The sequence below is a fragment of the Microcaecilia unicolor genome, chromosome 2 (assembly GCF_901765095.1).
Source record: "Microcaecilia unicolor chromosome 2, aMicUni1.1, whole genome shotgun sequence".
Classification (NCBI taxonomy): domain Eukaryota; kingdom Metazoa; phylum Chordata; class Amphibia; order Gymnophiona; family Siphonopidae; genus Microcaecilia; species Microcaecilia unicolor.
This window is the reverse complement of record NC_044032.1, coordinates 66698952-66722968: the sequence shown is the minus strand read 5'-3', so window position 1 is coordinate 66722968 and position 24017 is coordinate 66698952. Positions and strand designations below refer to the sequence as shown.

General features: G+C 43.4%; 1 protein-coding gene across 1 annotated transcript in view; it reads right to left on the bottom strand.

Moving 5' to 3' along the window:
* The window catches only part of SUB1 (SUB1 regulator of transcription), a 41557-nt gene extending 20244 nt beyond the window's left edge, over positions 1-21313 (bottom strand). Inside the window, exons 1-3 of the mRNA XM_030193006.1 lie at positions 21205-21313; positions 15825-15897; positions 4751-4873 (exon numbers count right to left, since the gene is read on the bottom strand). Coding sequence (XP_030048866.1) covers positions 4751-4873; positions 15825-15896 — 195 coding nt within the window. The 5' untranslated portion in view covers position 15897; positions 21205-21313. The remainder of the gene's footprint in view (positions 1-4750; positions 4874-15824; positions 15898-21204) is intronic.
* Between the last annotated feature and the right edge of the window lie 2704 nt (positions 21314-24017).

The following is a 24017-nucleotide window of genomic DNA, read 5'->3' as shown; positions in this document are numbered from 1 at the left end:
TCTCATGGGCGCTGCTCTTCGGTGTCAGACAATAGCTCCTGATGGGAGTGTCGAGACCGAACCACCTCAACATGGAGGAACCACATCCTCAAGAGCAGCATCGAGAATTCTGCTCCCACCTCGACTCTAACAAAGCTTCCTCTACCAACCTTGAGGGAGTGCCAACTTGTGTGGCAGTCAATACCGGGGCCGCATGCAGCATCAGAGGATGCATCGCAGGCTTAGGGCCAAGCGGGGCCGCAATGGGAGGCAGAGTAGGCCATCCAGCAGCTCAGGGAGCAAGGCCTGGATGCGCTCAGAGGGCAGACACCAGGAAAAGCTGGGATGCTGGCTCTGGCACAGGTTGCAGAACTGCTGGAGTGGATACAGGAGCAGAGTCTTGGCTGCTGCGAGATCGACATGTTGGCACTTCCTGTACGGAAGGGGAGTGGTTCTCCCAGCATCAATGCTTCTCAAGTGTTGAATCCTTCGACGCCCTGGAGCTCCTGGCACCATGCATGGAGGGGGATCAATGACGATACTTCTTGGCCTTCACCTGAAGCATGTCACTGAAGCTCCTTGGTGCCGACGAGGACATCATTGAATTCACAAGTCGCCTCGGAGTCAGATCCGATATGGACGGTCCCAGAGGTCCTGCACAGCAGGAGGCCTCGAAGCAGGTGGAGACCCACTCGATGCTTCACTGCTCCCAATGGCTAAGGTTCTAGCAGCAGCCACGCTTACAGACACTCCTGATGCAATGCTTGACATCGATGTCAACGACACCCTCAATGCCGAGGAATCGGACTTGGATCCAAAAATCCTCTCTGGAAACCTGGGACCTTCATGAGAAGATAGAGAACACAGTTAGTGGGGTTATGGTTGGGCTCAAGACACTGTAGACACCAAGAAGGGTGTCTTTCCCTTGAGATTGTCCAAATGGCACTGGGTACAGCGCTTGAAGCCACTGGGAGCCTTTGTGGACAAGGAAAAACATCCTCTGCTATATTGAACAAATAGTGCCTGAAAAAGGGGCAAGGCACGACAAAAAAAGAAAAGGAAAGTGACTGACTAAAGTCAAGGCCTAAAGGCGGCCTCATGACGACGGAAAATAAAGGAAACAAACCCGGGCAAAATCACTAAAACTTAAAGGACAAATAAAGGGACGGAGGTTGCACAACAGGAACACAATTAAGGAAGAAAAAAAAAATAAACAAAAAACAGCGGAATGGCACAAAAAAAGCTCTCTAGGACCAAGCGATGCGAGTTTTTAAAAAAGCCACACCCTCTCCTCACCGTGGTAAAGAAAGAACCGCGGAGACCACATTCTCGCAACAGGCAGGAAGGCACTCGTGCATGCCCAGTAGAGCATGTCTCGTACTCCACAACGCTCGTTAGGCTTTGTAAATTACAGACCAAGTGACGCAGGTCAGCATCAACCACTTGTAAGAATTATAAGCCTGCTTGTCCTAGGAGAAATATTTCTTCACTCAACATGCAATTAAACTCTTAATTTGTTGCCAAAGAATGTGACAAAAGAAGTTAGATTAGCAGGGTTTAAAAATGGTTTGGATAATTTCATTAAAGAAAAGTCCATAAGCCATTATGATGAAGAACTTGGGAAAATCCCTGCTTATTTCTAGGACAAACAGCATAAAATCTTTATTCTTTTGGGATTTTGCCAAGTACTTGTGACCTGGGTTGGCCATGGCTGGAAACAGGATACTAGTCTGCCCCAGTACGGCAACACTTACATCCTTATATTAAGTCTGAATTAAACTTTAATTTTTTTTTTTTTTTTTTTGGGGGGGGGGTATCATTTCAAAAAGGAGAACATTCTCCCTACATCTGTCAAAGAACCTTGGCCCACTAGCAAATTAACCATTGTTCCCACAAGAAACTGAGGTACCACAGTGGAAATTAAAATGTCCCCTCAATGCTGCCACATAAGATGTGGTGGCTCCAGGGGACTCTCTAAGTCACTCAAAAGCTCTCCAAACCTCCTAAATTGCATGCAGGGGAGAAGCCAGTGGCAGTACAGCATTTGCCTCCTAGAACGCCACTGAAACCAATCACAGAAAACAAAAAAAAAAAACCCCTAAAAATGGCTCTCAAGCTGCAAGAGGGCTGGGGAATTACCAATTCTTGCTTGTATCTTTTTATTTATATATATATATATATATATATATATATATATATATATATATATATATATATATAACTTATTCCCTAAGCAAGGCATTATGGTTTCATTATGACTTAACGTTAGCTTATGCAGAAAAAGGTGGTGAGATTGATCTTTAGGTTTAATAAATTTACCAGTATTTTTAATTATATGAAGAATTTGCATTGTTTGGCAGTAGCCAAAAGTATTTCATTCAAAGTTGTTTTTTGTTTTTTTAAATACCAAGAAATTCATGGCCTGGCATCATATCTTTTGATCAATTCAATATCTACATCTCTATATGGCTCTTCTTCAAGACCGATTAAGCAGTTATTTCTTTGTTCTGTGTATTTCGGGTTTGTTTGTTTTGGGTTTTTTTTTTGGGGGGGGGGGGGGGGTTATATTTAACACTATTTTTGGAATTGTATCGCTACAATTATGGAATTCTCTTCTAGTTGATGTTAGAATGGAACTGAATTAAAGTTTTAAGAAAAAAATTAAACCTTATTTTTAGTAAATGCTATTAGTCTTCATGAAATTTTATTTATACGTTATACTTTGTTCATTGATCACAATTAACCCTTAACCGGGGGATATAGCGTACCATTGATTGACTGATTGTACACCAATAATCCCTCGTCCCTCTAAAACTGGAACATTACAGATAAAGCCTGTGAAAAATGAAAACCATCCCTTGACCAGAAGTACTTTAAGATACAGTGGTCACCTCTTTCCAGCTCAGCAAAGGAATCTTTCAGAATCAATGCAGCTGGGCAAAAGACCAACTTTGAAATGGTTTAGCCATGCATATGTTCCTTTTTATGGAGATCCAACCTTCTGGTATGGTACGTCATCCTCACAGGTGGGCAACAAAGAAAGAAAAAAAGAAAACCTTCAGGGGTTGATGCAAGTCCCTGTTAAGAACCGTGTTATGTTTAGATCCACAGTCGAAGTTACTAATTTTCAAAAAGCAAGCGATGCTCAAAGAGAACAGGCAAATGACATTCATGTAAATTCAGCAAGCAGCTAGGAAGGGAAAGCACCTAGACACATGCACAGAACAGTCTCTTGGTAAAATGTTTCATGTTCTGCACATGCCCAGGAATCCCGCTAACGTACTCTCGCCTTTACCCTGCAGTACTTGCTGGCTCCACTGTCCCTGTCTCCTTTCCCCTGCAGTGCTGATGGTGACTTCACCTTCCTCCTGCAGCTTACTTGACTTCCCTCAGACTGCGCATAATGATTTTGCTTGGGAATCTCCTCCTTGCTGAAAGCAACCCCAGCTGACATCATAGGGGCAGCACCCCCAGCCAATTGGCTATCTACTTATTTCTGACCCCTAAGCTGTTCTGTTCTCCCACACTGATTTGCTATTGAAAGTCTCCACCCTGAAGAAGCCCTTCCCCCCCAGCTGACATCATAGGGTCTTCCTCAGCCAATTGGCTGTCTGCTTGCTTCTCCACCTTCTAAAGTTCTCTGCTCTCAGAAGAGTTTTGCTATTGAAAAACGCAGACTGCTCCTCACAGAAGTCGCCCTCACAAAATAGCTCCAGACCTGCCAGAAAATTTTGCACGTTAAAAGGTAGGCACAGACGTTTCTGTGCATTACATGGAAATGTCTGTGCATCACATGGAATGCTCATTTTAATACATTTGCATTGGATTATCACTAGTAGCTACGGCAAACTGTTAAAGCCACACAGAACTCTCTGTGCAAACGTTGCAAGTACGGTAACCATTGTGCGTCGTGCCCTCAGTTGTATGAGAAGGCAGGAGCCAGGAGAGGGAAGGCCCAGGAACAGGTCTCTGGGGACTGCTGTCAGCTCCATAAAGATAGAGATTGTGATGGGGGAGGGGGGGTGGAGACAGACAGATGCTGGACCCGCAAGAGCAGTAAATGATTTTTTTTTTTTAAACCACAGGAGCAAGGCTTTTTATCTTTCCCACAGGGCAGTAAAGACAAATTTTTTTTTGTTAAACATTTTGGGTGGCCGGGGCTGCAGCTCGGCCAAGCAGGGCAGGGAGGGACATATGCTCCAAAAACGGTGCTCTAAGAGGATGGACACACTCCTGCCCTGACCTATTTTAATAACGTGAACAGGGTAGGCAGTCTAGGCAGGAGCTCTGTAATTTCAATCCAGAAGACTCTTGTGGGGGGGGGGGGGGGGTGAGGAATAGTAAGATAGGAAATGCTGGATTGGTGGGGGGGAGGGGAGGGCAGGAGAAAGTGGTGGCATAGGCGGGGGGGGGGGGGGGGGGGGGTTTGAGAGAGAAAGATGGGTAAAAAAGATAGAGACCGGTGGAATAAAATTAAGGGGGATTGAAAAGAACATTTGAAGATATGCCAGTTCTTCTTTATCCCTTTGGATTCAAAGTGGGCCTTCCACCACTGCTCTAGTTCAATGTGATTATCTTGCAAATGTAACCCTCATTAACACACACAATTTGAGCACAGCTATGAAACCTGAGAGTTCAGATTAATATTTCTTCTCTCATTAACCACGTGAATCATTCTAGACAAGACTATGCACTTTACTTCCATCCTAAAGGCAATATGCCAATTTTAATTAATCAAACTATTTTGCAAATAAAATTGTGTACATTTTACCTGAAACATGTTATCATCTCTACTACTACTACTCTGCTTTGAGGAAGCTGAACTTTTTGAGCTCTCCCCAGTCTTCTGTTTTTTTGTAGGCTTTTCTGAAGGTGCTTGCTTTTTCCTCTTTGCCTAAAAAGAGACCAAAATAAAAAAGGTTAAATTAGGAAAGATCTCAATCTACCAAATAAAAGTTTCAGTCTCGTGAATTTTGTTGATACCGCTTTTAAATTTTCCAAGATCACTGTCATGAAACACCTAGCCACCCGCCTGGGGTTACCTCACGGCCGCTTAGAGTCTATCCCCAGCACAGCTCAGGTCCACCTGCACCTGCCACTTGTGCTCTACACTAGCACCCTCCTCCCACCAACTGAGTCCCAACCGCCTCTGGGCGAGTCTCCCGCTCTCAAATTATCCCCAGTGATTTCTAGGTTACTGGGGCCACACTCCCAGTAGTCCCAGCTCCTAGAAAGCACTCACAGACCCAGCACAAACCACCAGGATTCTTAGTCTAGTCAAGCAGAGGCAACAAACTAAAAATGTTTGTCATTAAAAATTAGAACAATGAACAGAAAAGTTGCAGTTAGCAAACAGTAACAAGTAACTGAAATATAGATCAATCGTACCTGGGGAGATCAGGACATACAGCTGCTAGATGTACTTTTTTTTTTTTTGTTACATTTATACCCCGCGCTTCCCCACTCATGGCAGGCTCAATGCGGCTTACATGGGGCAATGGAGGGTTTAAGTGACTTCCCCAGAGTCACAAGGAGCTGTCTGACCTCTAACAGGCGTTGTCCAAATTTAAAAAAAAAAAAAAAACCCACACATCTCATCCCGGGAGAGAGAGAGAGAGAAAATAGAGAATGTGTTCATCTTCCTTCAACTTGAATGTCTTGGCCATTTCCCTGACAAACACAGCAGCAGAAGTTCAAAGCCTCTAAGTAAACTATGAAACAGGGCCCAACAAGGAAGGGGAGATCTACCTCAACTTATCTTGGATGGAATTTACAGTATAGGGTAAACATTACCAGAGACTCAAACTGGATGATTTTAACTATTTTCAGATGGCTAAATTACTAGTCTGCACTCCTCTCCTTTCTCAGGCTACTGATATTCCTGCCAATCCTTTTCCTGTCCCTTTCCCCGACCTTTTTCGAATTCGACCCTCAGACCCATACTATACCTCTAAGATTTCTGGAATTCCTGATTCCCTCACTTGGGCTGAATACTATGGTTTACATTTCAGTAATGCCTCCCTTCCTCCTTCCCATACTGCCCCATATCCCTCTACTGGTTATTTTTGCTTGTCCTCCACTGCAACTTCTTTCCCTATCCCTTGTAATTTTACTCATGTTACTGCCTCCCCTTCTCCTTTTTGGATTATTGGTCCTTCTACCTTCTACCCATCCAACTCCTCTCTTGTCCTTTCCCCCTCTAATACTTCCATTGTTATTCCTTATTTTAATTCTACTCTCGCCTTTGCAACTTCTAATACAAATACAACTCCTTTTCAGGTTCTTAACCCGCCCCATCGTCAAGATGTTCAAAACCCCCGTGTTTTCCATTCTTTTCTCTCTCCTATATCTCACTACCATTCTCCTCATCCTTGTCCATTATCCGGATATACACATGAATGATTTCCTACTTTCCGTACTTTTCACTATCCCCTTGTTGGTCATTATTGGATTTGTGACAACCTACTGTATCTGACTTTACCTACTACTACTACTACTACTATTTAGCATTTCTATAGCGCTACAAGGCGTACGCAGCGCTGCACAAACATAGAAGACAGTCCCTGCTCAAAGAGCTTACAATCTAATAGACAAAAAATAAATAAAGTAAGCAAATCAAATCAATCAATGTGAACGGGAAGGAAGAGAGGAGGGTAGGTGGAGGCTAGTGGTTACAAGTCAAAAGCAATGTTAAAGAGGTGGGCTTTCAGTCTAGATTTAAAGGTGGCCAAGGATGGGGCAAGACGTAGGGGCTCAGGAAGTTTATTCCAGGCGTAGGGTGCAGCGAGACAGAAGGCGCGAAGTCTGGAGTTGGCAGTAGTGGAGAAGGGAACAGATAAGAAGGATTTATCCATGGAGCGGAGTGCACGGGAAGGGGTGTAGGGAAGGACGAGTGTGGAGAGATACTGGGGAGCAGCAGAGTGAGTACATTTATAGGTAAGTAGAAGAAGTTTGAACAGGATGCGAAAACGGATAGGGAACCAGTGAAGGGTCTTGAGGAGAGGGGTTGTATGAGTAAAGCGACCCTGGCGGAAAACGAGATGGGCAGCAGAGTTTTGAACCGACTGGAGAGGGGAGAGGTGACTAAGTGGGAGGCCAGCAAGAAGCAGATTGCAGTAGTCTAAACGAGAGGTGACAAGGGTGTGGAAGAGGGTTTTGGTAGAGTGCTCGGAAAGAAAGGGGCGGATTTTACGGATGTTGTAAAGAAAGAAACGACAGGTCTTGGCAATCTGCTGGATATGAGCAGAGAAGGAGAGAGAAGAGTCAAAGACGACCCCAAGGTTTCGAGCTGAGGAGACAGGGAGAATGAGAGAGCCATCAACAGAAATAGAAAACGGGGGGAGCGAGGAGGTGGGTTTGGGGGGAAAAATGAGAAGCTCGGTTTTGGACATATTTAATTTCAGGTGGCGTTGAGACATCCAGACAGCAATGTCAGACAAGCACGCTGAAACTTTGGTTTGGATGCAAGGTGAGATATCAGGGGTAGAAAGGTAGATTTGGGAGTCATCAGCATAGAGATGGTAGGAAAAGCAATGGGATGAGATTAATGAACCAAGGGAAGAAGTGTAGATAGAAAAGAGGAGGGGACCAAGAACAGAACCCTGAGGTACGCCGACAGGCAGAGGGATAGAAGTAGAAGAGGATCCACCAGAGTGAACACTAAAGGTGCGGAGGGAGAGGTAGGAAGAGAACCAGGAAAGGACAGAGCCCTGGAATCCAAGTGAGGCAGGGTATTGAGAAGTATGCTGTGATCGACAGTGTCAAAAGCAGCGGAAAGATCAAGAAGAATGAGGATGGAATATTGACCTCTGGATTTAGCCAGTAAAAGGTCATTGGAGACTTTAGTAAGCGCAGTTTCGCTTGAGTGGAGAGGGCGAAAACCAGATTGTAGTGGGTCAAGAATAGCATGTGAGGAGAGAAAATCAAGGCAGCGGCGGTGAACAGCACGCTCAAGTAACTTGGAGAGAAAAGGAAGGAGGGAGATGGGTCGGTAATTAGAGGGACAAGTAGGGTCGAGTGAAGGCTTCTTAAGGAGAGGTGTGACCACAGCATGTTTAAAGGCAGCAGGGACAGTCGCAGTGGAAAGTGAGAGGTTGAGAATGTGACAGATAAAAGGAATAAGAGCGGGAGAGATGGCATTAAGAAGGTGGGTGGGAATGGGATCAGAGGAACAGGTGGTACATTTTGAGGAAGAAAGGAGAAGTGTAGTTTCCTCAATAGTAACTTCACCACATTGAACTCTCTCCTCAAGGTGCCCCCTCCCCCAACTCCCCCTTCATTATCTCCTCAGACCCTTGCTGAATTCTTTCACAACAAGGTTCAAAGATAAACCTTGCTTTCTCTACCTCACCACCTCTCCCTCCACTAGTCCGTTCCCCTCTCTCTCCTTCCCCTCATTCCCTTTCCTCCTTTCCTGAAGTTACTATTGAGGAAACTACACTTCTCCTTTCTTCCTCAAAATGTACCACCTGTTCCTCTGATCCCATTCCCACCCACCTTCTTAATGCCATCTCTCCTGCTCTTATTCCTTTTATCTGTCACATTCTCAACCTCTCACTTTCCACTGCGACTGTCCCTGCTGCCTTTAAACATGCTGTGGTCACACCTCTCCTTAAGAAGCCTTCACTCGACCCTACTTGTCCCTCTAATTACCGACCCATCTCCCTCCTTCCTTTTCTCTCCAAATTACTTGAGCGTGCTGTTCACCGCCGCTGCCTTGATTTTCTCTCCTCACATGCTATTCTTGACCCATTACAATCTGGTTTTCGCCCTCTCCACTCAACCGAAACTGCGCTTACTAAAGTCTCCAATGACCTATTACTGGCTAAATCCAGAGGTCAATATTCCATCCTCATTCTTCTTGATCTTTCCGCTGCTTTTGACACTGTCGATCACAGCATACTTCTCGATACCCTGTCCTCACTTGGATTCCAGGGCTCTGTCCTTTCCTGGTTCTCTTCCTACCTCTCCCTCCGCACCTTTAGTGTTCACTCTGGTGGATCCTCTTCTACTTCTATCCCTCTGCCTGTCGGCGTACCTCAGGGTTCTGTTCTTGGTCCCCTCCTCTTTTCTATCTACACTTCTTCCCTTGGTTCATTAATCTCATCCCATGGCTTTTCCTACCACCTCTATGCTGATGACTCCCAAATCTACCTTTCTACCCCTGATATCTCACCTTGCATCCAAACCAAAGTTTCAGCGTGCTTGTCTGACATTGCTGCCTGGATGTCTCAACGCCACCTGAAATTAAATATGACCAAAACCGAGCTTCTTATTTTCCCCCCCAAACCCACCTCCCCGCTCCCCCCGTTTTCTATTTCTGTTGATGGCTCTCTCATTCTCCCTGTCTCCTCAGCTCGAAACCTTGGGGTCATCTTTGACTCTTCTCTCTCCTTCTCTGCTCATATCCAGCAGACCGCCAAGACCTGTCGTTTCTTTCTTTACAACATCCGTAAAATCCGCCCCTTTCTTTCCGAGCACTCTACCAAAACCCTCATCCACACCCTTGTCACCTCTCGTTTAGACTACTGCAATCTGCTTCTTGCTGGCCTCCCACTTAGTCACCTCTCCCCTCTCCAGTCAGTTCAAAACTCTGCTGCCCGTCTCATCTTCCGCCAGGGTCGCTTTACTCATACTACCCCTCTCCTCAAGACCCTTCACTGGCTCCCTATCCGTTTTCGCATCCTGTTCAAACTTCTTCTACTAACCTATAAATGTATTCACTCTGCTGCTCCCCAGTATCTCTCCACACTCGTCCTTCCCTACACCCCTTCCCGTGCACTCCGCTCCATGGATAAATCCTTCTTATCTGTTCCTTTCTCCACTACTGCCAACTCCAGACTTCGCGCCTTCTGTCTCGCTGCACCCTACGCCTGGAATAAACTTCCTGAGACCCTACGTCTTGCCCCATCCTTGGCCACCTTTAAATCTAGACTGAAAACCCACCTCTTTAACATTGCTTTTGACTCGTAACCACTTGCCTCCACCTACCCTCCTCTCTTCCTTCCCGTTCACATTAATTGATTTGATTTGCTTACTTTATTTATTTTTTGTCTATTAGATTGTAAGCTCTTTGAGCAGGGACTGTCTTTCTTCTATGTTTGTACAGCGCTGCGTATGCCTTGTAGCGCTATAGAAATGCTAAATAGTAGTAGTAAGGAGAGAGAGGGGAATGGACTAGTGGAGGGGGAGGTGGTGAGGTAGAGAAAGCAAGGTTTATCTTTTGAACCTTGTTGTGAAAGAATTCAGCAAGGGTCTGAGGAGATAATGAAGGGGGAGTTGGGGGAGGGGGCACCTTGAGGAGAGAGTTCAATGTGGTGAAGAGAAGTCGAGGATTAGAGCCAAGAGAGTTGGTCAGTTGGATATAATAATCCTGTTTGGCACGTAAAAGAGCAGATTGGAAGGAGGTCAGCATGAACTTAAAGTGTAAGAAATCAGCAAGGGCCCAAGATTTCCGCCAGAGGCGTTCGGCGGAGCGGGTACAGGAACGTAGGTAGCGGATATTAGAAGTCAGCCAAGGTTGGGGTTTTGTACGCCTTACAGGGCGGGTCATCAAAGGTGCAAGAGTGTCTAAGGCAGAGGATAGAGTATTGTTGTAAGAAGAAACAGCCTCGTTGACAGACGTGGATGGTGCCACAGTAGAGAGGAGGTTTGAAACATGGAAGGATAGAGATGAAGGGTCAATATCGTGAAGATTCCTAGATAAATTAGATAAGATAGGACGGGTCTGGGAGGGAGGAGATTTAAGTGTGAAAGTTATAAGATGGTGATCAGAGGAGGGAAGACCAGAGGCAAGGAAACTAGAGGGTGAACAGTTGGAGGAGAAGATGAGATCAAGACAGTGACCATTTTGATGAGTGGGGGAGGTGGAGCATAGTTGGAGATTAAAGGAGGACGTTAAAGCGAGTAACTTGGAAATATAAGAGTTGGAAGGATCATTAGCAGGAATATTAAAGTCACCAAGGATGAGACAGGGGGAGGAAGGATCATGGAAGAAGGCAAGCCAGGCGTCAAAGTCACTGAGAAAGGATGAAAGGGACTTATCAGGGGGACGATAAATGACCGCTATTCGAAGAGACAGAGGAGAGAAAAGGCGGATAGAGTGGACTTCAAAGGAGGAAAAACAGCGAGATTGAGGTGGAAGAAGGGGTTGAAATCTGGAGGAGGGAGAGAGAAGTAGTCCAACACTGCCCCCACGGCCAGCAGGGCGAGGAGTATGTGAAAATAGATAACCGCCATGGCACAGGGCTGCGACTGAAGCAGAGTCATCAGGGCAGAGCCAGGTTTCTGTTATGGCGAGCAGATGGAGGTGACGCGAGATAAAGAGGTCCTGGATATAGGCGAGTTTGTTACAGATAGAGCGGGCATTCCATAGGGCGCAAGAGAAGGGCAGAGAAGAGGAGGGGAGTAGAGAAATAGAGATGAGGTTAGAGAGGTCACGGTGAGATCTGTAGAGTTGGGATAATAAACTAAATTATTTTTCTGTTATTATATTTGAAATTATATTTCTGTTATTGTTCCCCTTAATACATCTTTTAACTTCCCCACTTGTTCTAAACGTTCCCTCTCTGTCCCTCCTGCTGTCGCCCCTGAACATGAAGCTATTCAAAAATCTTTGGAATATATTAATTCTACTTATCCCTTGACAAAAATTAGACTTGATGCCCTCTCTGCTACTTCTTGGATTCCAATTTTTGCTGCCCCTGCTTCCACTGCTGAATTAGGAATGTCTATTAGACGACTTCAAGCCCTATTACATATATTAACTCATGAACTGAATATTACCTTTAAGGCTGTACAAGATCAAAATCGATGAACTTACTATTTTTACTCGCTATAACAGAATGGGTTTAGATTACTTACTTGCAGCACAAGGTGGTTTATGTACTGTTTTAAATAGTACTGACTGTTGTACTGTGGTTGTTAATCGTTCACATATTGTTAGAAATGCTATGGAAAGAATTGTTAATTTGGCAAAAATTTCAATTTCTGATTACTCATCTCCTCTTGATGCCTCCCCTTGGTGGTCTACTATCACTTCCTGGTTTTCCAATCTTATTCCTTCTGTTCGAGGACTCCTTTTTGGACTCCTTGGTTTTCTAGCTTTTCTCCTTATTCTCTTTTGCTGTCTACCCTGTTTTCTATCTCTGTGTAAGAAATTGTTCTCTACACCTTTTAATACCAACATTATGTTTAATGAAACTTCTGCCCCAAATTATTCTACTTCTCCAATTTTTGCTCCCTCTCGCCACTCCCACACCCTACGGACTTTTCCTGCTGAAGAACCCACCATCTCCTAGTTTCTGGTTTTGTCTCCCTTTTCCGTTTAACGGGAGCCAAGAGGGAAGATGTAAAAAGATGTTCTATTCTACCTGTGCTGCACTGCCTCCCATCCCCCCCCCCCTGTCTTTTCTGTACCTGGCTGCTAGTCACTGCTGGTAGCCATAGACAGGAATGCATACATCCCTGGCTTTCGTTACTATGGCAGCCCAGTATCTGGAATACACATCTTTTCTTCAGTTACAAGATGGTCAAGGTCAAATGTACCAATAGGGTGTTGGCAGGACACCTATGCTACCTTCGATTGGTGTAGGAGGGGGGAGAGGTGACGACATCACTTTTTCTATAAGAATACCTGCACACAAAGAAATCTTCAGAATTAGCCATATTTTGCAGGAGACTTTTCTCTGTCCTGATTCAGGGCATCATTGCTAATTGGCTATTTCACCAGGAAATATATTTTCTCTTCTTTGTTTCTGCATTGCTCCGGGTAAGAACTATTTCTTTATAACAGAGAACTATTCTCTCTTTTCTCTTTATATTTTATTTCACTTCAGGACTGATATATTTCCTGCTAGTGATCCCTCCCCCTCTGTCTCTAAGAAAGCATGGTCTCAGGAAACATGCTGTGATCTCTCTCTCTCTAAGAAAGCCTGGTCTCAGGAAACACCTGTGATCTCTCTCTCTCTAAGAAAGCCTGGTCTCAGGAAACACCTGTGATCTCTCTGTTTCTCTCTCTCTCTCCATACTTTCAGATAACATGTGCTGACCTCTCCATGGTCTCAGTTAACATGTGCTGATCTCTCTCTCTCATTTTCTTTGTTCTCCTTACAACTGTTCCTTATCAAATTAGTCTGATTGCTTATTATTATTACCTAAGCTATTGATATTAGATTCTGTACATGTGATGATATTTTTCTAACTGAGATTCTGTACATGTGATATTTTCCCAAGACTTTCAAACTGATATCTGAAGCTGTGCTGGTAAGAATAAAAACCACTTCTAACTCTCTGATTCCTTTAAACTTATTCTATGATATTTTTCTTTATTTTGGTACAAAGTGAATAGCATAAACGCAGCCAGTACACTTTGTACTATTTGAATATTTTTACTGCTGTAATTGCCTATTGCTCATGTTTGATCTATTCTTACTGTACACTGCCTTAAAAGGCGGTAAATAAATCCTAATAAATAAAGTTCGTTAAAATTGAGCAAAAAAAGGTCATAAGACATTTTCTGCTGTTATGCACTCAAGCTTTGGAATCATTTGTCTCCAGGTAGAAGGGAAGAGCAGCAGTAATTGCTGTTTAACAAAAGCTTGACTGTCTGCTCAAGCCTATCACTTTTTATGTATTTTTATGGGAGAAGGTTCTGTTTGTGGGGTGGTACTGTTGGATGATATATAATACTAGTAAAAAAAAGGCCCGTTTCTGACAAATGAAACGGGCGCTAGCAAGGTTTTCCTCGGTGTATGAGATTGACTGTGTGAGAGAGAGGGAATGAGAATCAGAGTGTGTGCCAGGGGCCTATCACTCCCTCCTCCCTCCCAGTTGCATGGTCCCCCTCCCTCCCAGTTCCAGGGTCATCCCCCCTCCCAGTCCCAGGGTGCGTCCGTGTTTCAGGGTCCCCCCACCCTCCGTCCCTCAGAGTTTCAGAGTCCCCACCCTCCCTCCCAGTTGAAACAGCTGTAGACTTGTTTCAGATGGAGCAACAACTTAAAAAGGAGAATGTGGAGCAGCAGGAGTGTATTAGAGTGTATGGCAATGACAGCAGGCTGGGTGAGTAAAGGCAAGCTGCTAAGACTCTGGGAGGAGTTAATTGTTTTAGTTGCAAGGAGCTGTGGACCCCAGCTGACCTTGTTAATCACCTAGGGCAACCACTCCAGGTGCCTGAGAAAACAATTATGTCCCTCAGCTATTTCTCCCTGCTTGTTTTACTACTCTGTTTTCCTTTGTGTACTTGCTAAAGCAGATATCTATGCCACCTCAAGTTTCCGGTTGGAGGCTTCAATTAGAACGTTGGAGGTGCCTTTTATATATAGAGATATTGAAACGTTATATTGTGTAATTCTTTCTGCTGCCTCTGTTGGCCATATTATCAAGTATGAAAAACTCCTATTACCCAGTTTTCACAAAAAAGTATAGTATTTTGGAAGCTAATAGTTCTCAGTCTCCATCTGCTGATAGGAGTGCACAACTCGCTTGTTTGAACTAGTCTAGAGGGATGCTAAGGAATACTAATTCTCACAAAACTTGCTATGGGGTTCATTTGCATCTATAACACATTGGCAGAAATGGGATTTTAACCTGAGTAAAATCCCACCAATTACTACATTAACCCTTATGTTCAATATGATGGCACCAACATAACAGGATATTTTCCAATTAAGAACCAGAATGAAATTGAGACTAAAGTCTAGCAGTGAGGAAGAAAACTCCTGAATATGGGAAGCTCTAAGAGTTCTCCATCTCTAATCAAGGCATGGATGAACTACATGGCCATCAGTAGAAATGGAAAAAAATCCCTTGGGCCAAATCACCCAGATGCCTAAAATGTGCTAGGCTGCATCAGCCTGGGCCCAGAGCACATGGAAAATTCAATTTGCTACAGCAGGGAAGTCATGTCACAACCATTTATCTATGCTGTTGAATTGATTTGCACTACAAACACCGTGTAGTAAGATGGGAAGGGAATCAAATGAAAAGCTAGTTGAGAAGGCAAGTGTGCGCAGAGACATAAGAATAAAGAGGGGGGAAAAAAAAAAAAGAGAGTATATTTTGATCACTCCCAAACATTTGACCATGTCATGTTTTGGAGGCCGTATCTTGCGAAGGATGTTAAAAAAATGTAAGCGGTGCAAAGAAAAGCTACGAGGATGGTATGGGATTTACGTTCCAAGACGTATGAAGAGAGGCTTGCTGACCTGAACATGTACACCCTGGAGGAAAGGAGGAACAGGGGTGATATGATACAGACGTTCAAATATTTGAAAGGTATTAATCCGCAAACGAATCTTTTCCGGAGATGGGAAGGCGGTAGAACGAGAGGACATGAAATGAGATTGAAGGGGGGCAGACTCAGGAAAGATGTCAGGAAGTATTTTTTCACAGAGAGGGTGGTGGACGCTTGGAATGCCCTCCCGCGGGAGGTGGTGGAGATGAAAACGGTAACGGAGTTCAAACATGCGTGGGATATGCATAGAGGAATCCTGTGCAGAAGGAATGGATCCTCAGAAGCATAGCTGAAATTGGGTGGCGGAGCAGTTGGGGGGAAGAGGGGGTGGTGGTTGGGAGGCGGGAAATACTGCTGGGCAGACTTATATGGTCTGTGCCCTGAAAAGGACAGGTACAAATTCAAGGTAAGGTATACACATATGAGTTTGTCTTGGGCAGACTGGATGGACCATGCAGGTCTTTTTCTGCCGTCATCTACTATGTTACTATGTCGGGGGTTTTGAGATTTTTCTGCTCCATTAATGGGTGTAGCTCATAGTTGCAGTCTGTCATCAGGAAAGCAGCTGCTGTTACTGTTCAGCACTAGAGTTGAACCTGCACACAGTGCTCACCTTCTGATCAGCTTCGCTATCAGTGTCACTGGCAGATGAGCTTGAAGACACAAGTTCCTTTGATTTAGGCATTCTATGGAGAAAACACAACACATCATGATTTTGTATACCATCTATATTCTAAAGTCACATATTAAAATCAAAATTTGTACTATTGAAACGCTGAACAAGCAGAACCATTGTTATAAAAATATAACAGTATAATTAAAATGTAACTAAAAGGACTTTGGATAGCCTTAAAGCAAACTATATCAGTGAGCTTTGAACTATTAACATTAGACAGTGAATCTATAAAACTACATCAAGAACTTGGTTTGGTTCATCAGCGGAATGGACTGGCCAACAATTCACAGTTCATGCAACTTCTTCAATAGAGATTTCCATACTACAGTACTTTCTAAAATCTGACTGGAACTTACTAAGCGCTAGCTGCTCTTCAAATAAACAACTCCAAGTTCTATTTTCTCTACTTTTCCAAACAATAGGACATTTGATACTTGTCTATAAAAGTGGACTAACATGGCTACCACACCTGTCTATAACCTGAATTTGAAGTGGGTATTCCTAAAAAGAAAAAGTGGGGAAAATAAAAATTAACCTATAATATGACAATGTTTAGAACATACTTAAGAGTACTCTAGCTCTACTAATGCAAACTTTAGATTAATACCAAGGCTAATACACTCACTCAGTAAGAGAGTTCATATACCCATGAGAAGACCAACTATTAATTTAAAAATTATTCCACCATATAAACTACAAGATGTCTAGAACCCAATTCTGGGAATTTGACCTATCCAGTCACAGGAAGCTCGACACTGCTCTCTACCTCACATATCATACAGGAAAGGGAGTGGGACTTGATATATCTCCTTTATGTGGCTACAATCAAAGCAGTTTACATACAGGTAGTTATTTTGTACTTAGGGTAATAGAGGGTTAAGTGACTTGTCCACAGTCACAAGGAGGCAGAGCTGCAGTGGGAATCAAACCCAGTTTACCAGGATGGTGGAAGACATGCACTGGGTAGAAGAAAACAAGGAAGGAGTGCAAGTTTAGGTTTCACACGCACTACCAGTTAGCCTAAAGACAGCACTGGTAATGTAATTTTATAGCCCTCAACCAACAGTCTACTCTAAGCAGAGGTCTCCCTTAAACAGAAAGCTATTTTTGAGCCTTTCAAGAATCAAAAATCTCCTAGTGAGACAGACAAAAGAAGAAAAAAAATATATAAAAATGTCCTCTTTCACAAAGCTTTCTGTATGTCTCTAAAGTTTTGCTTTCGTTTACAGATTTAAGTGCTGCAGCTGTTCTGCTCATTACTTCCCAGTACATCTGAATTTCTCTATTAGATCTTCTTGATCATTTTATTTTTGCTGCTCAACAGAAAGACACATTCTTTATTTAAAAAAAGAAAAAACAGACCATACTGTTAACGGTAAGAACCCCTGCAATACAGCACTACTACACAATTTTTTTTTAATTTCCTACAAACTTTAAAGCATTTGGAGAGAATTAAGTCTTAGCTCACTGTGATTTGAGAAATAATCACACAACAAGGACAGCATCACTAAACTATTTGTAGATAGAGCATCTAGCCACACATCATTTTAATCAATGAGTTGACCATGCAGGAATTTGCTGTGTACAGTTACTTGCAACAGCAGCCCATTTGATTACACACTTTCTTTAAAAACTACTTCACCTTCAATCCAGGGCTACACTAAAAGTAAATACAGTAAAGACTTACTGAATAAACAAGAACGAAAAACCTATACCACGAGAGGAAAAATAGACCCAGTAATATTCTTGCAACAGATATACTACAACGAATGGACAACAAAAACAGATACAATCCAATTCCTCTTAGAATGGGACGACAGATGCAGAGCCACATTAGACAACATTGCTCCAAACCAAACCCTCACCTCACATAGAAAAAATTCAATACCATGGTTCAATGAAGAGCTGAAAAAAAAACTTAAAACACAAGTAAGAAGGTAGAATGTGCATGGAATAAAAAGAAAGACGACCCCATACTTAACGCCTGGAAACAACTCCAAAGAAAATACAAATATACCATAAGACAAACTAAAAGATTGTACTACAAAACTGTAATTGGACCAAACTACAAGGACACACATAAACTCTTCCAACTCGTGAATAAACTACTAGATACCACACCAGTCACAACCAACAGCAAAAGATGCACCAGGAGCAGACAATCTCGGAGATACTTCAACGAGAAAATCGTACAACTGCGACTTAAGATACCTATCAGTACCATCGACTATGCTGAACTCCTTGCCTGTCTAGACCCAGACCCTGGCATTTACCAGAACCTGGACCAACTTCGAGAAACTATCAGAGGATATCATCTCCAAAACGCTCAAAAGATTTGCCAAATCTCATTGTAAACTAGACATATGTCCAAACAACCTGATGACATCTGCTCCTCAACAATTTATAACAGACATAACGAAACACTTGAATTATATGTTACAAAACGGACTCTTCCCAAAGGAGAAAGGAAACATTTTACTCACCCCCATACCCAAAGACGCAAAGAAAAATGCCTGTAAATTAACCAACTACAGGCCAGTAGCATCCATTCCCTTAATAACCAAACTACCGGAAGGGTTGGTGACCAAACAACTCACAAACTATTTAAATAAATTCGCAATACTCCACGACTCCGAATCAGGATTTCGGTCTAACCACAATACTGAAACAGTACTAGTTACTCTCATGACCAAATTCAAACAAATGATTGCAAATGGAAAGAACATACTTCAACAATTTGACATGTCAAGCGCTTTCGACATGGTTGTTCATGGAATACTACTACATATCCTCGAGTACTTCGGAATTGGAGGTAATGTTCTCAATTGGTTTAAGGGATTCCTAACCACACGATCATACCAAGTGACTAACTCGACTACTTCAGCCACATGGATACCTGAATGTGGAGTCCCACAGGGATCCCCCCCTCTCGCCGACCCTATTCAACTTAATGATGATACCCTTGGCCAAACTATTATCAAACTAAAACCTCAACCCATACATATACGCAGACAACGTAACGATCTACATCCCTTTCAAACAAGATCTAAAGGAAATGTCCAATGACATCAACCAAAGTCTCCAGATCATGCAATCATGGGCGGATGCATTTCGGCTGAAACTTAATGCAGAAAAAAACTCAATGTCTAATACTCACCTCTCAACATAATAAGAACAAATTCACTGCCATTAACACACCAAATCTGAACCTTCCAATTTCGGACACCCTAAAAATCCTTGGTGTTACCATTGATCGACACCTAACACTTGAGAGCCACACGAAAAACACAACCAAGAAGATGTTCCACTCAATGTGGAAATTAAAAAGGATTAAGACCTTTCTTCCCAAGGACTGTTTTCCGTAACCTAGTACAATCAATGGTGCTCAGTCATCTAGACTATTGTAACGCACTCTACGCTGGTTGTAAAGAGCAAATAATCAAGAAACTTCAGACAGCCCAGAACACTGCAGCAAGACTCATATTCGGTAAAACAAAATATGAAAGTGCTAAACCCCTACAAGAAACTACACTGGCTTCCACTTAAAGAACGCATCACGTTCAAAATATGCTCCTTAGTTCACAAAATCATTCACACAGATGCACCAGCCTACATGTCAGACCTGATAGACTTACCACCCAGGAATGCCAAAAGATCATCCTGCACATTCCTTAATCTGCACTTCCCTAACTGCAAAGGTCTAAAATACAAACTAATGCATGCGTCAAACTTTACTTTTTTTTTTTTTTTGTTACATTTGTACCCCGCGCTTTCCCACTCATGGCAGGCTCGATGCGGCTTACATGGAGCAATGGAGGGTTAAGTGAGTTGCCCAGAGTCACAAGGAGCTGCCTGTGCTGGGAATCGAACTCAGTTCCTCAGTTCCCCAGGACCAAAGTCCACCACCCTAACCACTAGGCCACTCCTCCACTTACTTGAGCACACAGTTATGGAACGCATTGCCGCGCAAACTAAAAACGAATAGCGAATTAATGAACTTCCGCAAACTACTGAAGACCCATTTGTTTAACAAGGCATACCACAAACATCAACCAATGTGAATATACACAACTCCACATATATTCAGAACTGTCTTACAATATCTGCTTGTTATACTACTATTATGTTTCATCATTATCATGTTGCCCAAGATCCCTCTGTAACACTAAATATCTTACAATATCTGCTTGTTATTCTACTATTATGTGTCATCATTATTATGCTGCCCAAGATCCCCCTGTAACACTAAATGTCTATTTGTAATATATTTCCACTATTCATGATGTATTGTAAGCCACATTGAGCCTGCAAAGAGGTGGGAAAATGTGGGATACAAATGCATTAAATAATTAAATATCACCAAAACAATGTGTAAAAACAACATATTACTAAAAGGCTAAAACTTTGGCGTGCTTCTCAGCATTTTGTAATACTTAAAACAAACCAACAAAAAATAACTTTCTGCTATATGCCAATTAGAAACAATGTATTTCCATGCATGTTAAAGATCTTTTCCTACATATCCTACCACACTTTATTAACATGTAGAACATGCCTTCTTCCTTAGTTCCAAAGTAGTCTTATTTCTAAACGAGGGCGCACTTCGCGTCGTGGACGATCGACACGTTCTGCAATTCCCCAACAGGCATAGAATGAGAAGTTATGCTTTTGAAAGCTACCCAGTATCCAAATGCAACAGATATGCTTTGAAAACAAGTTATATAAAGCATATTACTATAGTTTTAAGAAAATATTTAAACTCTCTATTTTAAAATAAAGCCTATATCCTCCCTCACACAAGTGAATATCGCTCCAATTTTTCCTTCAGTCTACAGAATCACTGAACAGATACACTTCAAGAAAGGGGCCAGACGACGAAACCACAGCAGCTAAAAGGTACTTCTAAAACCAAAGAAGATGGTTCAGAGCGCACACACACGTGCACGCCAGCGCCATTTTGTCCCACTAGGGATCGATCTAATGATACCTCAAAACCAGGAGTGTACGAACTGTAGGCCCTAATCAAGCGTATTGGGCAGTTCCATTCCGGAAACACTGCGCCCGAAAGCATTACAGGAGACCCGAGAACCACAGCACCCGCAAATTACAACTCTCACGGCCTTCGGGGCTCATCTTAGACATATCAAATCACACGCACTAAGCTGCCTTCACACGCTCACATACCAAGCATCCCTCGTCATACGCATTCGCGGACCCACAACATCTCTCCTTCTCTCTTCCACTCCAGCATATCACCCTCTCGTTTGCTCGTCCCCAGTCCAACAACTCTCCTTCTTTCTCAACCTCCAGATCCTACCTTAAAACTAGTCTTTGAAATCACCAGCAATAACAAGTTAAACACGTTGTCTACGACTGCCCCGGAGCTTTCCTTTTACTACCGCCTCCCGCCCCGCCGGAAACAGGAAGTTACGCCAGAGAAAGAGGGCGGGTGCCGTGGTGGCGGAGGGGAGGGGAGGGGGGAACAGCAGAACATAGAGGAGACACTTACCTGTAACCAAGGAGATTTGATAGACAGGAGACGAAAGTGAGCATAAGAGCTGAACCCTTGCCGCGGTTTTAGTACACCCAAAACTATAGCAGACGCTATTGAAAACAAGAGCAAAAGATTAATAAGGGGCTGCCTATGCGTGGTCCATCTGTAACAACAAGTCTAAAGATGTTCCAGTTGGATAGTGCCTTAAAAGGTGGAGGAATAAAGATTATTTTTTTTTTTACACTTATTGGACAGCTTTTTAATTTACTTGAACGCTTCCTCGTGTCTAGATATAAGTATCACGTAATAAAAATTTAATATCACTAAAACAGCTTAAAAAGTATTGTAGCTAGTAGCAAAGGCAGTTATAAACTCTGTATTGTGTGCTCATTTTTCTACACTTTTCCATACACTACAGATGGCAAACGTTTTTCAGTGGGGATATCCTGTTTCCTGATGGGTTCATCTTAACTGTTGTTGTAATCTGTTTTGGGAAGACTTAAACCTGGTGTTACAAAGATGGAATATAAAATGGAAGTAAAATTAAACTCTCCTTTGATTGGGGCACATGGAATCACATCTTCATCTGTTTTGTAGAAGGTTACCTTTTGGATACACAAATGGATTATTCTGTTTTTTAACATATTTCAGGAGCAAGTGGTTTTATAAGTTAAAATAAAAAATATTTTGTTTCATGCAGATTTCTCTTATTTAAACACTAGTGTTTCTGACACAAATGAAACGGGCGCTAGCAAGGTTTTCCTCGGAGTGTGTATGTTTGAGAGTGACTGTGTGAGAGAGAAAGAGTGAATGTGTGAGTTTGTGTATGTGTGACAGACAGAGAGTGAGTGTGGGTGCAAGTGTGTCTGTGAGAGAGTGTGTGAGACAGATAGAGAGTGAGAGTATGTGTGCGATACACAGACTCTCTGTGAGACCGAGAGAGTGAGCTCGAGAGAGTGTTTGAGAGCGACTGTGTGACACGTGGAGGGGCATAATCGAACGCCCATCTCCATGGGCGTCTATGTCCGAAAACAGGTATGTGAAGAGGCGGGACAGACCTTATTATCGAAAAAGATGGGCGTCCATCTTTCGTTTCAAAAATACGGTTTGGACAGACCAAATGCCATGGATTTGGACCCTTCTGAGATGGGCGTTTTTTTTTTTTTTTGCGATAATGGAAACTAAAAACACCCAGCTCAGAAACGTCCCAATCCAAGCCATTTGGTCGCGGGCGGGACAAATGTACAACACTACCATAGCTCTTAGGGGTGAAGGGGGCAACTACATGTGGGTACAGTAGGTTTTAGAGGCCTCCCATTTACCACCACAAGTGTTACAGTTGGGGGGGGGGCCTGGGTCTGCCTGCCTGAAGTGCACTGCAGTACCCACTAAAAGTGCTCCAGGGACAGGACTTGTTGCTGGTGTATAACCGTGGCACAGCAGTTCACACCTGAAGACTAATCTCGCTGAAAACGACCTTTATTTGAATAAGCACCTTTACTCACAGTTAACTGCAGATCAGAGGTTGTGCCCCACTGGCAACGAGTCTCGCTGGTACTGAGATTAGCAGTAGGTCCGAGCTGGCAGAATGGTGTACAATGCCCTCTTTCAACAACATTCAGGGTAAGAACTAAGTGCTGTAATGTGGCTAACACATGAAAGCGATCTAAAAGTGTCTTACACAAATGGCCACTACCTCATGGACTACCGGAAACAAAACAGGGCACACTCTGACCCAGTAAGCAGAGGGAAAAGCACCATGGGAGTAGAGCCTACCAACTACCAACATCGTGAGCATTTAACACAAGCTAGTGGAATCACGGAGCCCTATACCCTACACCCACCACAATGCATTGCTGATGTGACTCTGCAGTGCCCTTAACAGAAAAGGTGTCACACTCACCCGAGACCCACATTAGAACCAGGGAAAGGCTGTCAGAGGATAGAACACATTCTGCTGTCATGGAGGTGGGTACGGCATTTGAGGCTGGCATACAGGCTGGGGAAAAAAGTTTGTAAAGTGTTTTTTTTTTTATGGGAGGGGGTTAGTGACCACTGGGGGAATCAGGGGAGGTCATCCCCGATTCCCTCTGGTGGTCATCTGGTCAGTTGGGGCACTTTTTTGGGACTTGTACCTGAAAAAAAAGGGTCCAAATAAAGCGGACCAAATTCTTGTCAAAAACGCCCTTCTTGTTTCGATTATCAGCTAAGGACGCCCATCTCTCCTTGGCTGATAACCACGCCCCAGTCCCGCCTTCGCCACGCCCCCGACATGCCCCCATGATCTTTGTTCATCTCCATGACGGACTGCAGTTGAGGATGCCAAAAATCGGGTTTCGATTATACCGATTTGGGCGACCGCCGCCCACGGGAAACGGACGCCCATCTCCCGATTTGGGTTGAAATATGGGCGTCTTTCTCTTTCGAAAATAAGCTGGATAGAGAGTGAATGTGATATAGTGTGAGACATAGAGTGTGTGAGAGACAGTGTGTGAGAGTGAGAGAGAGAAAGACACTGACTGTAAGAGAAAGATAGAGTGTGTGTGTGACAGAGATACCTCCCCACCTCTCTCTCTGGTCTCAGGACCCCTCCCCCCCCCTCAGGTCTCTGGAACCCCTCCACTCTGGTCTCAGGA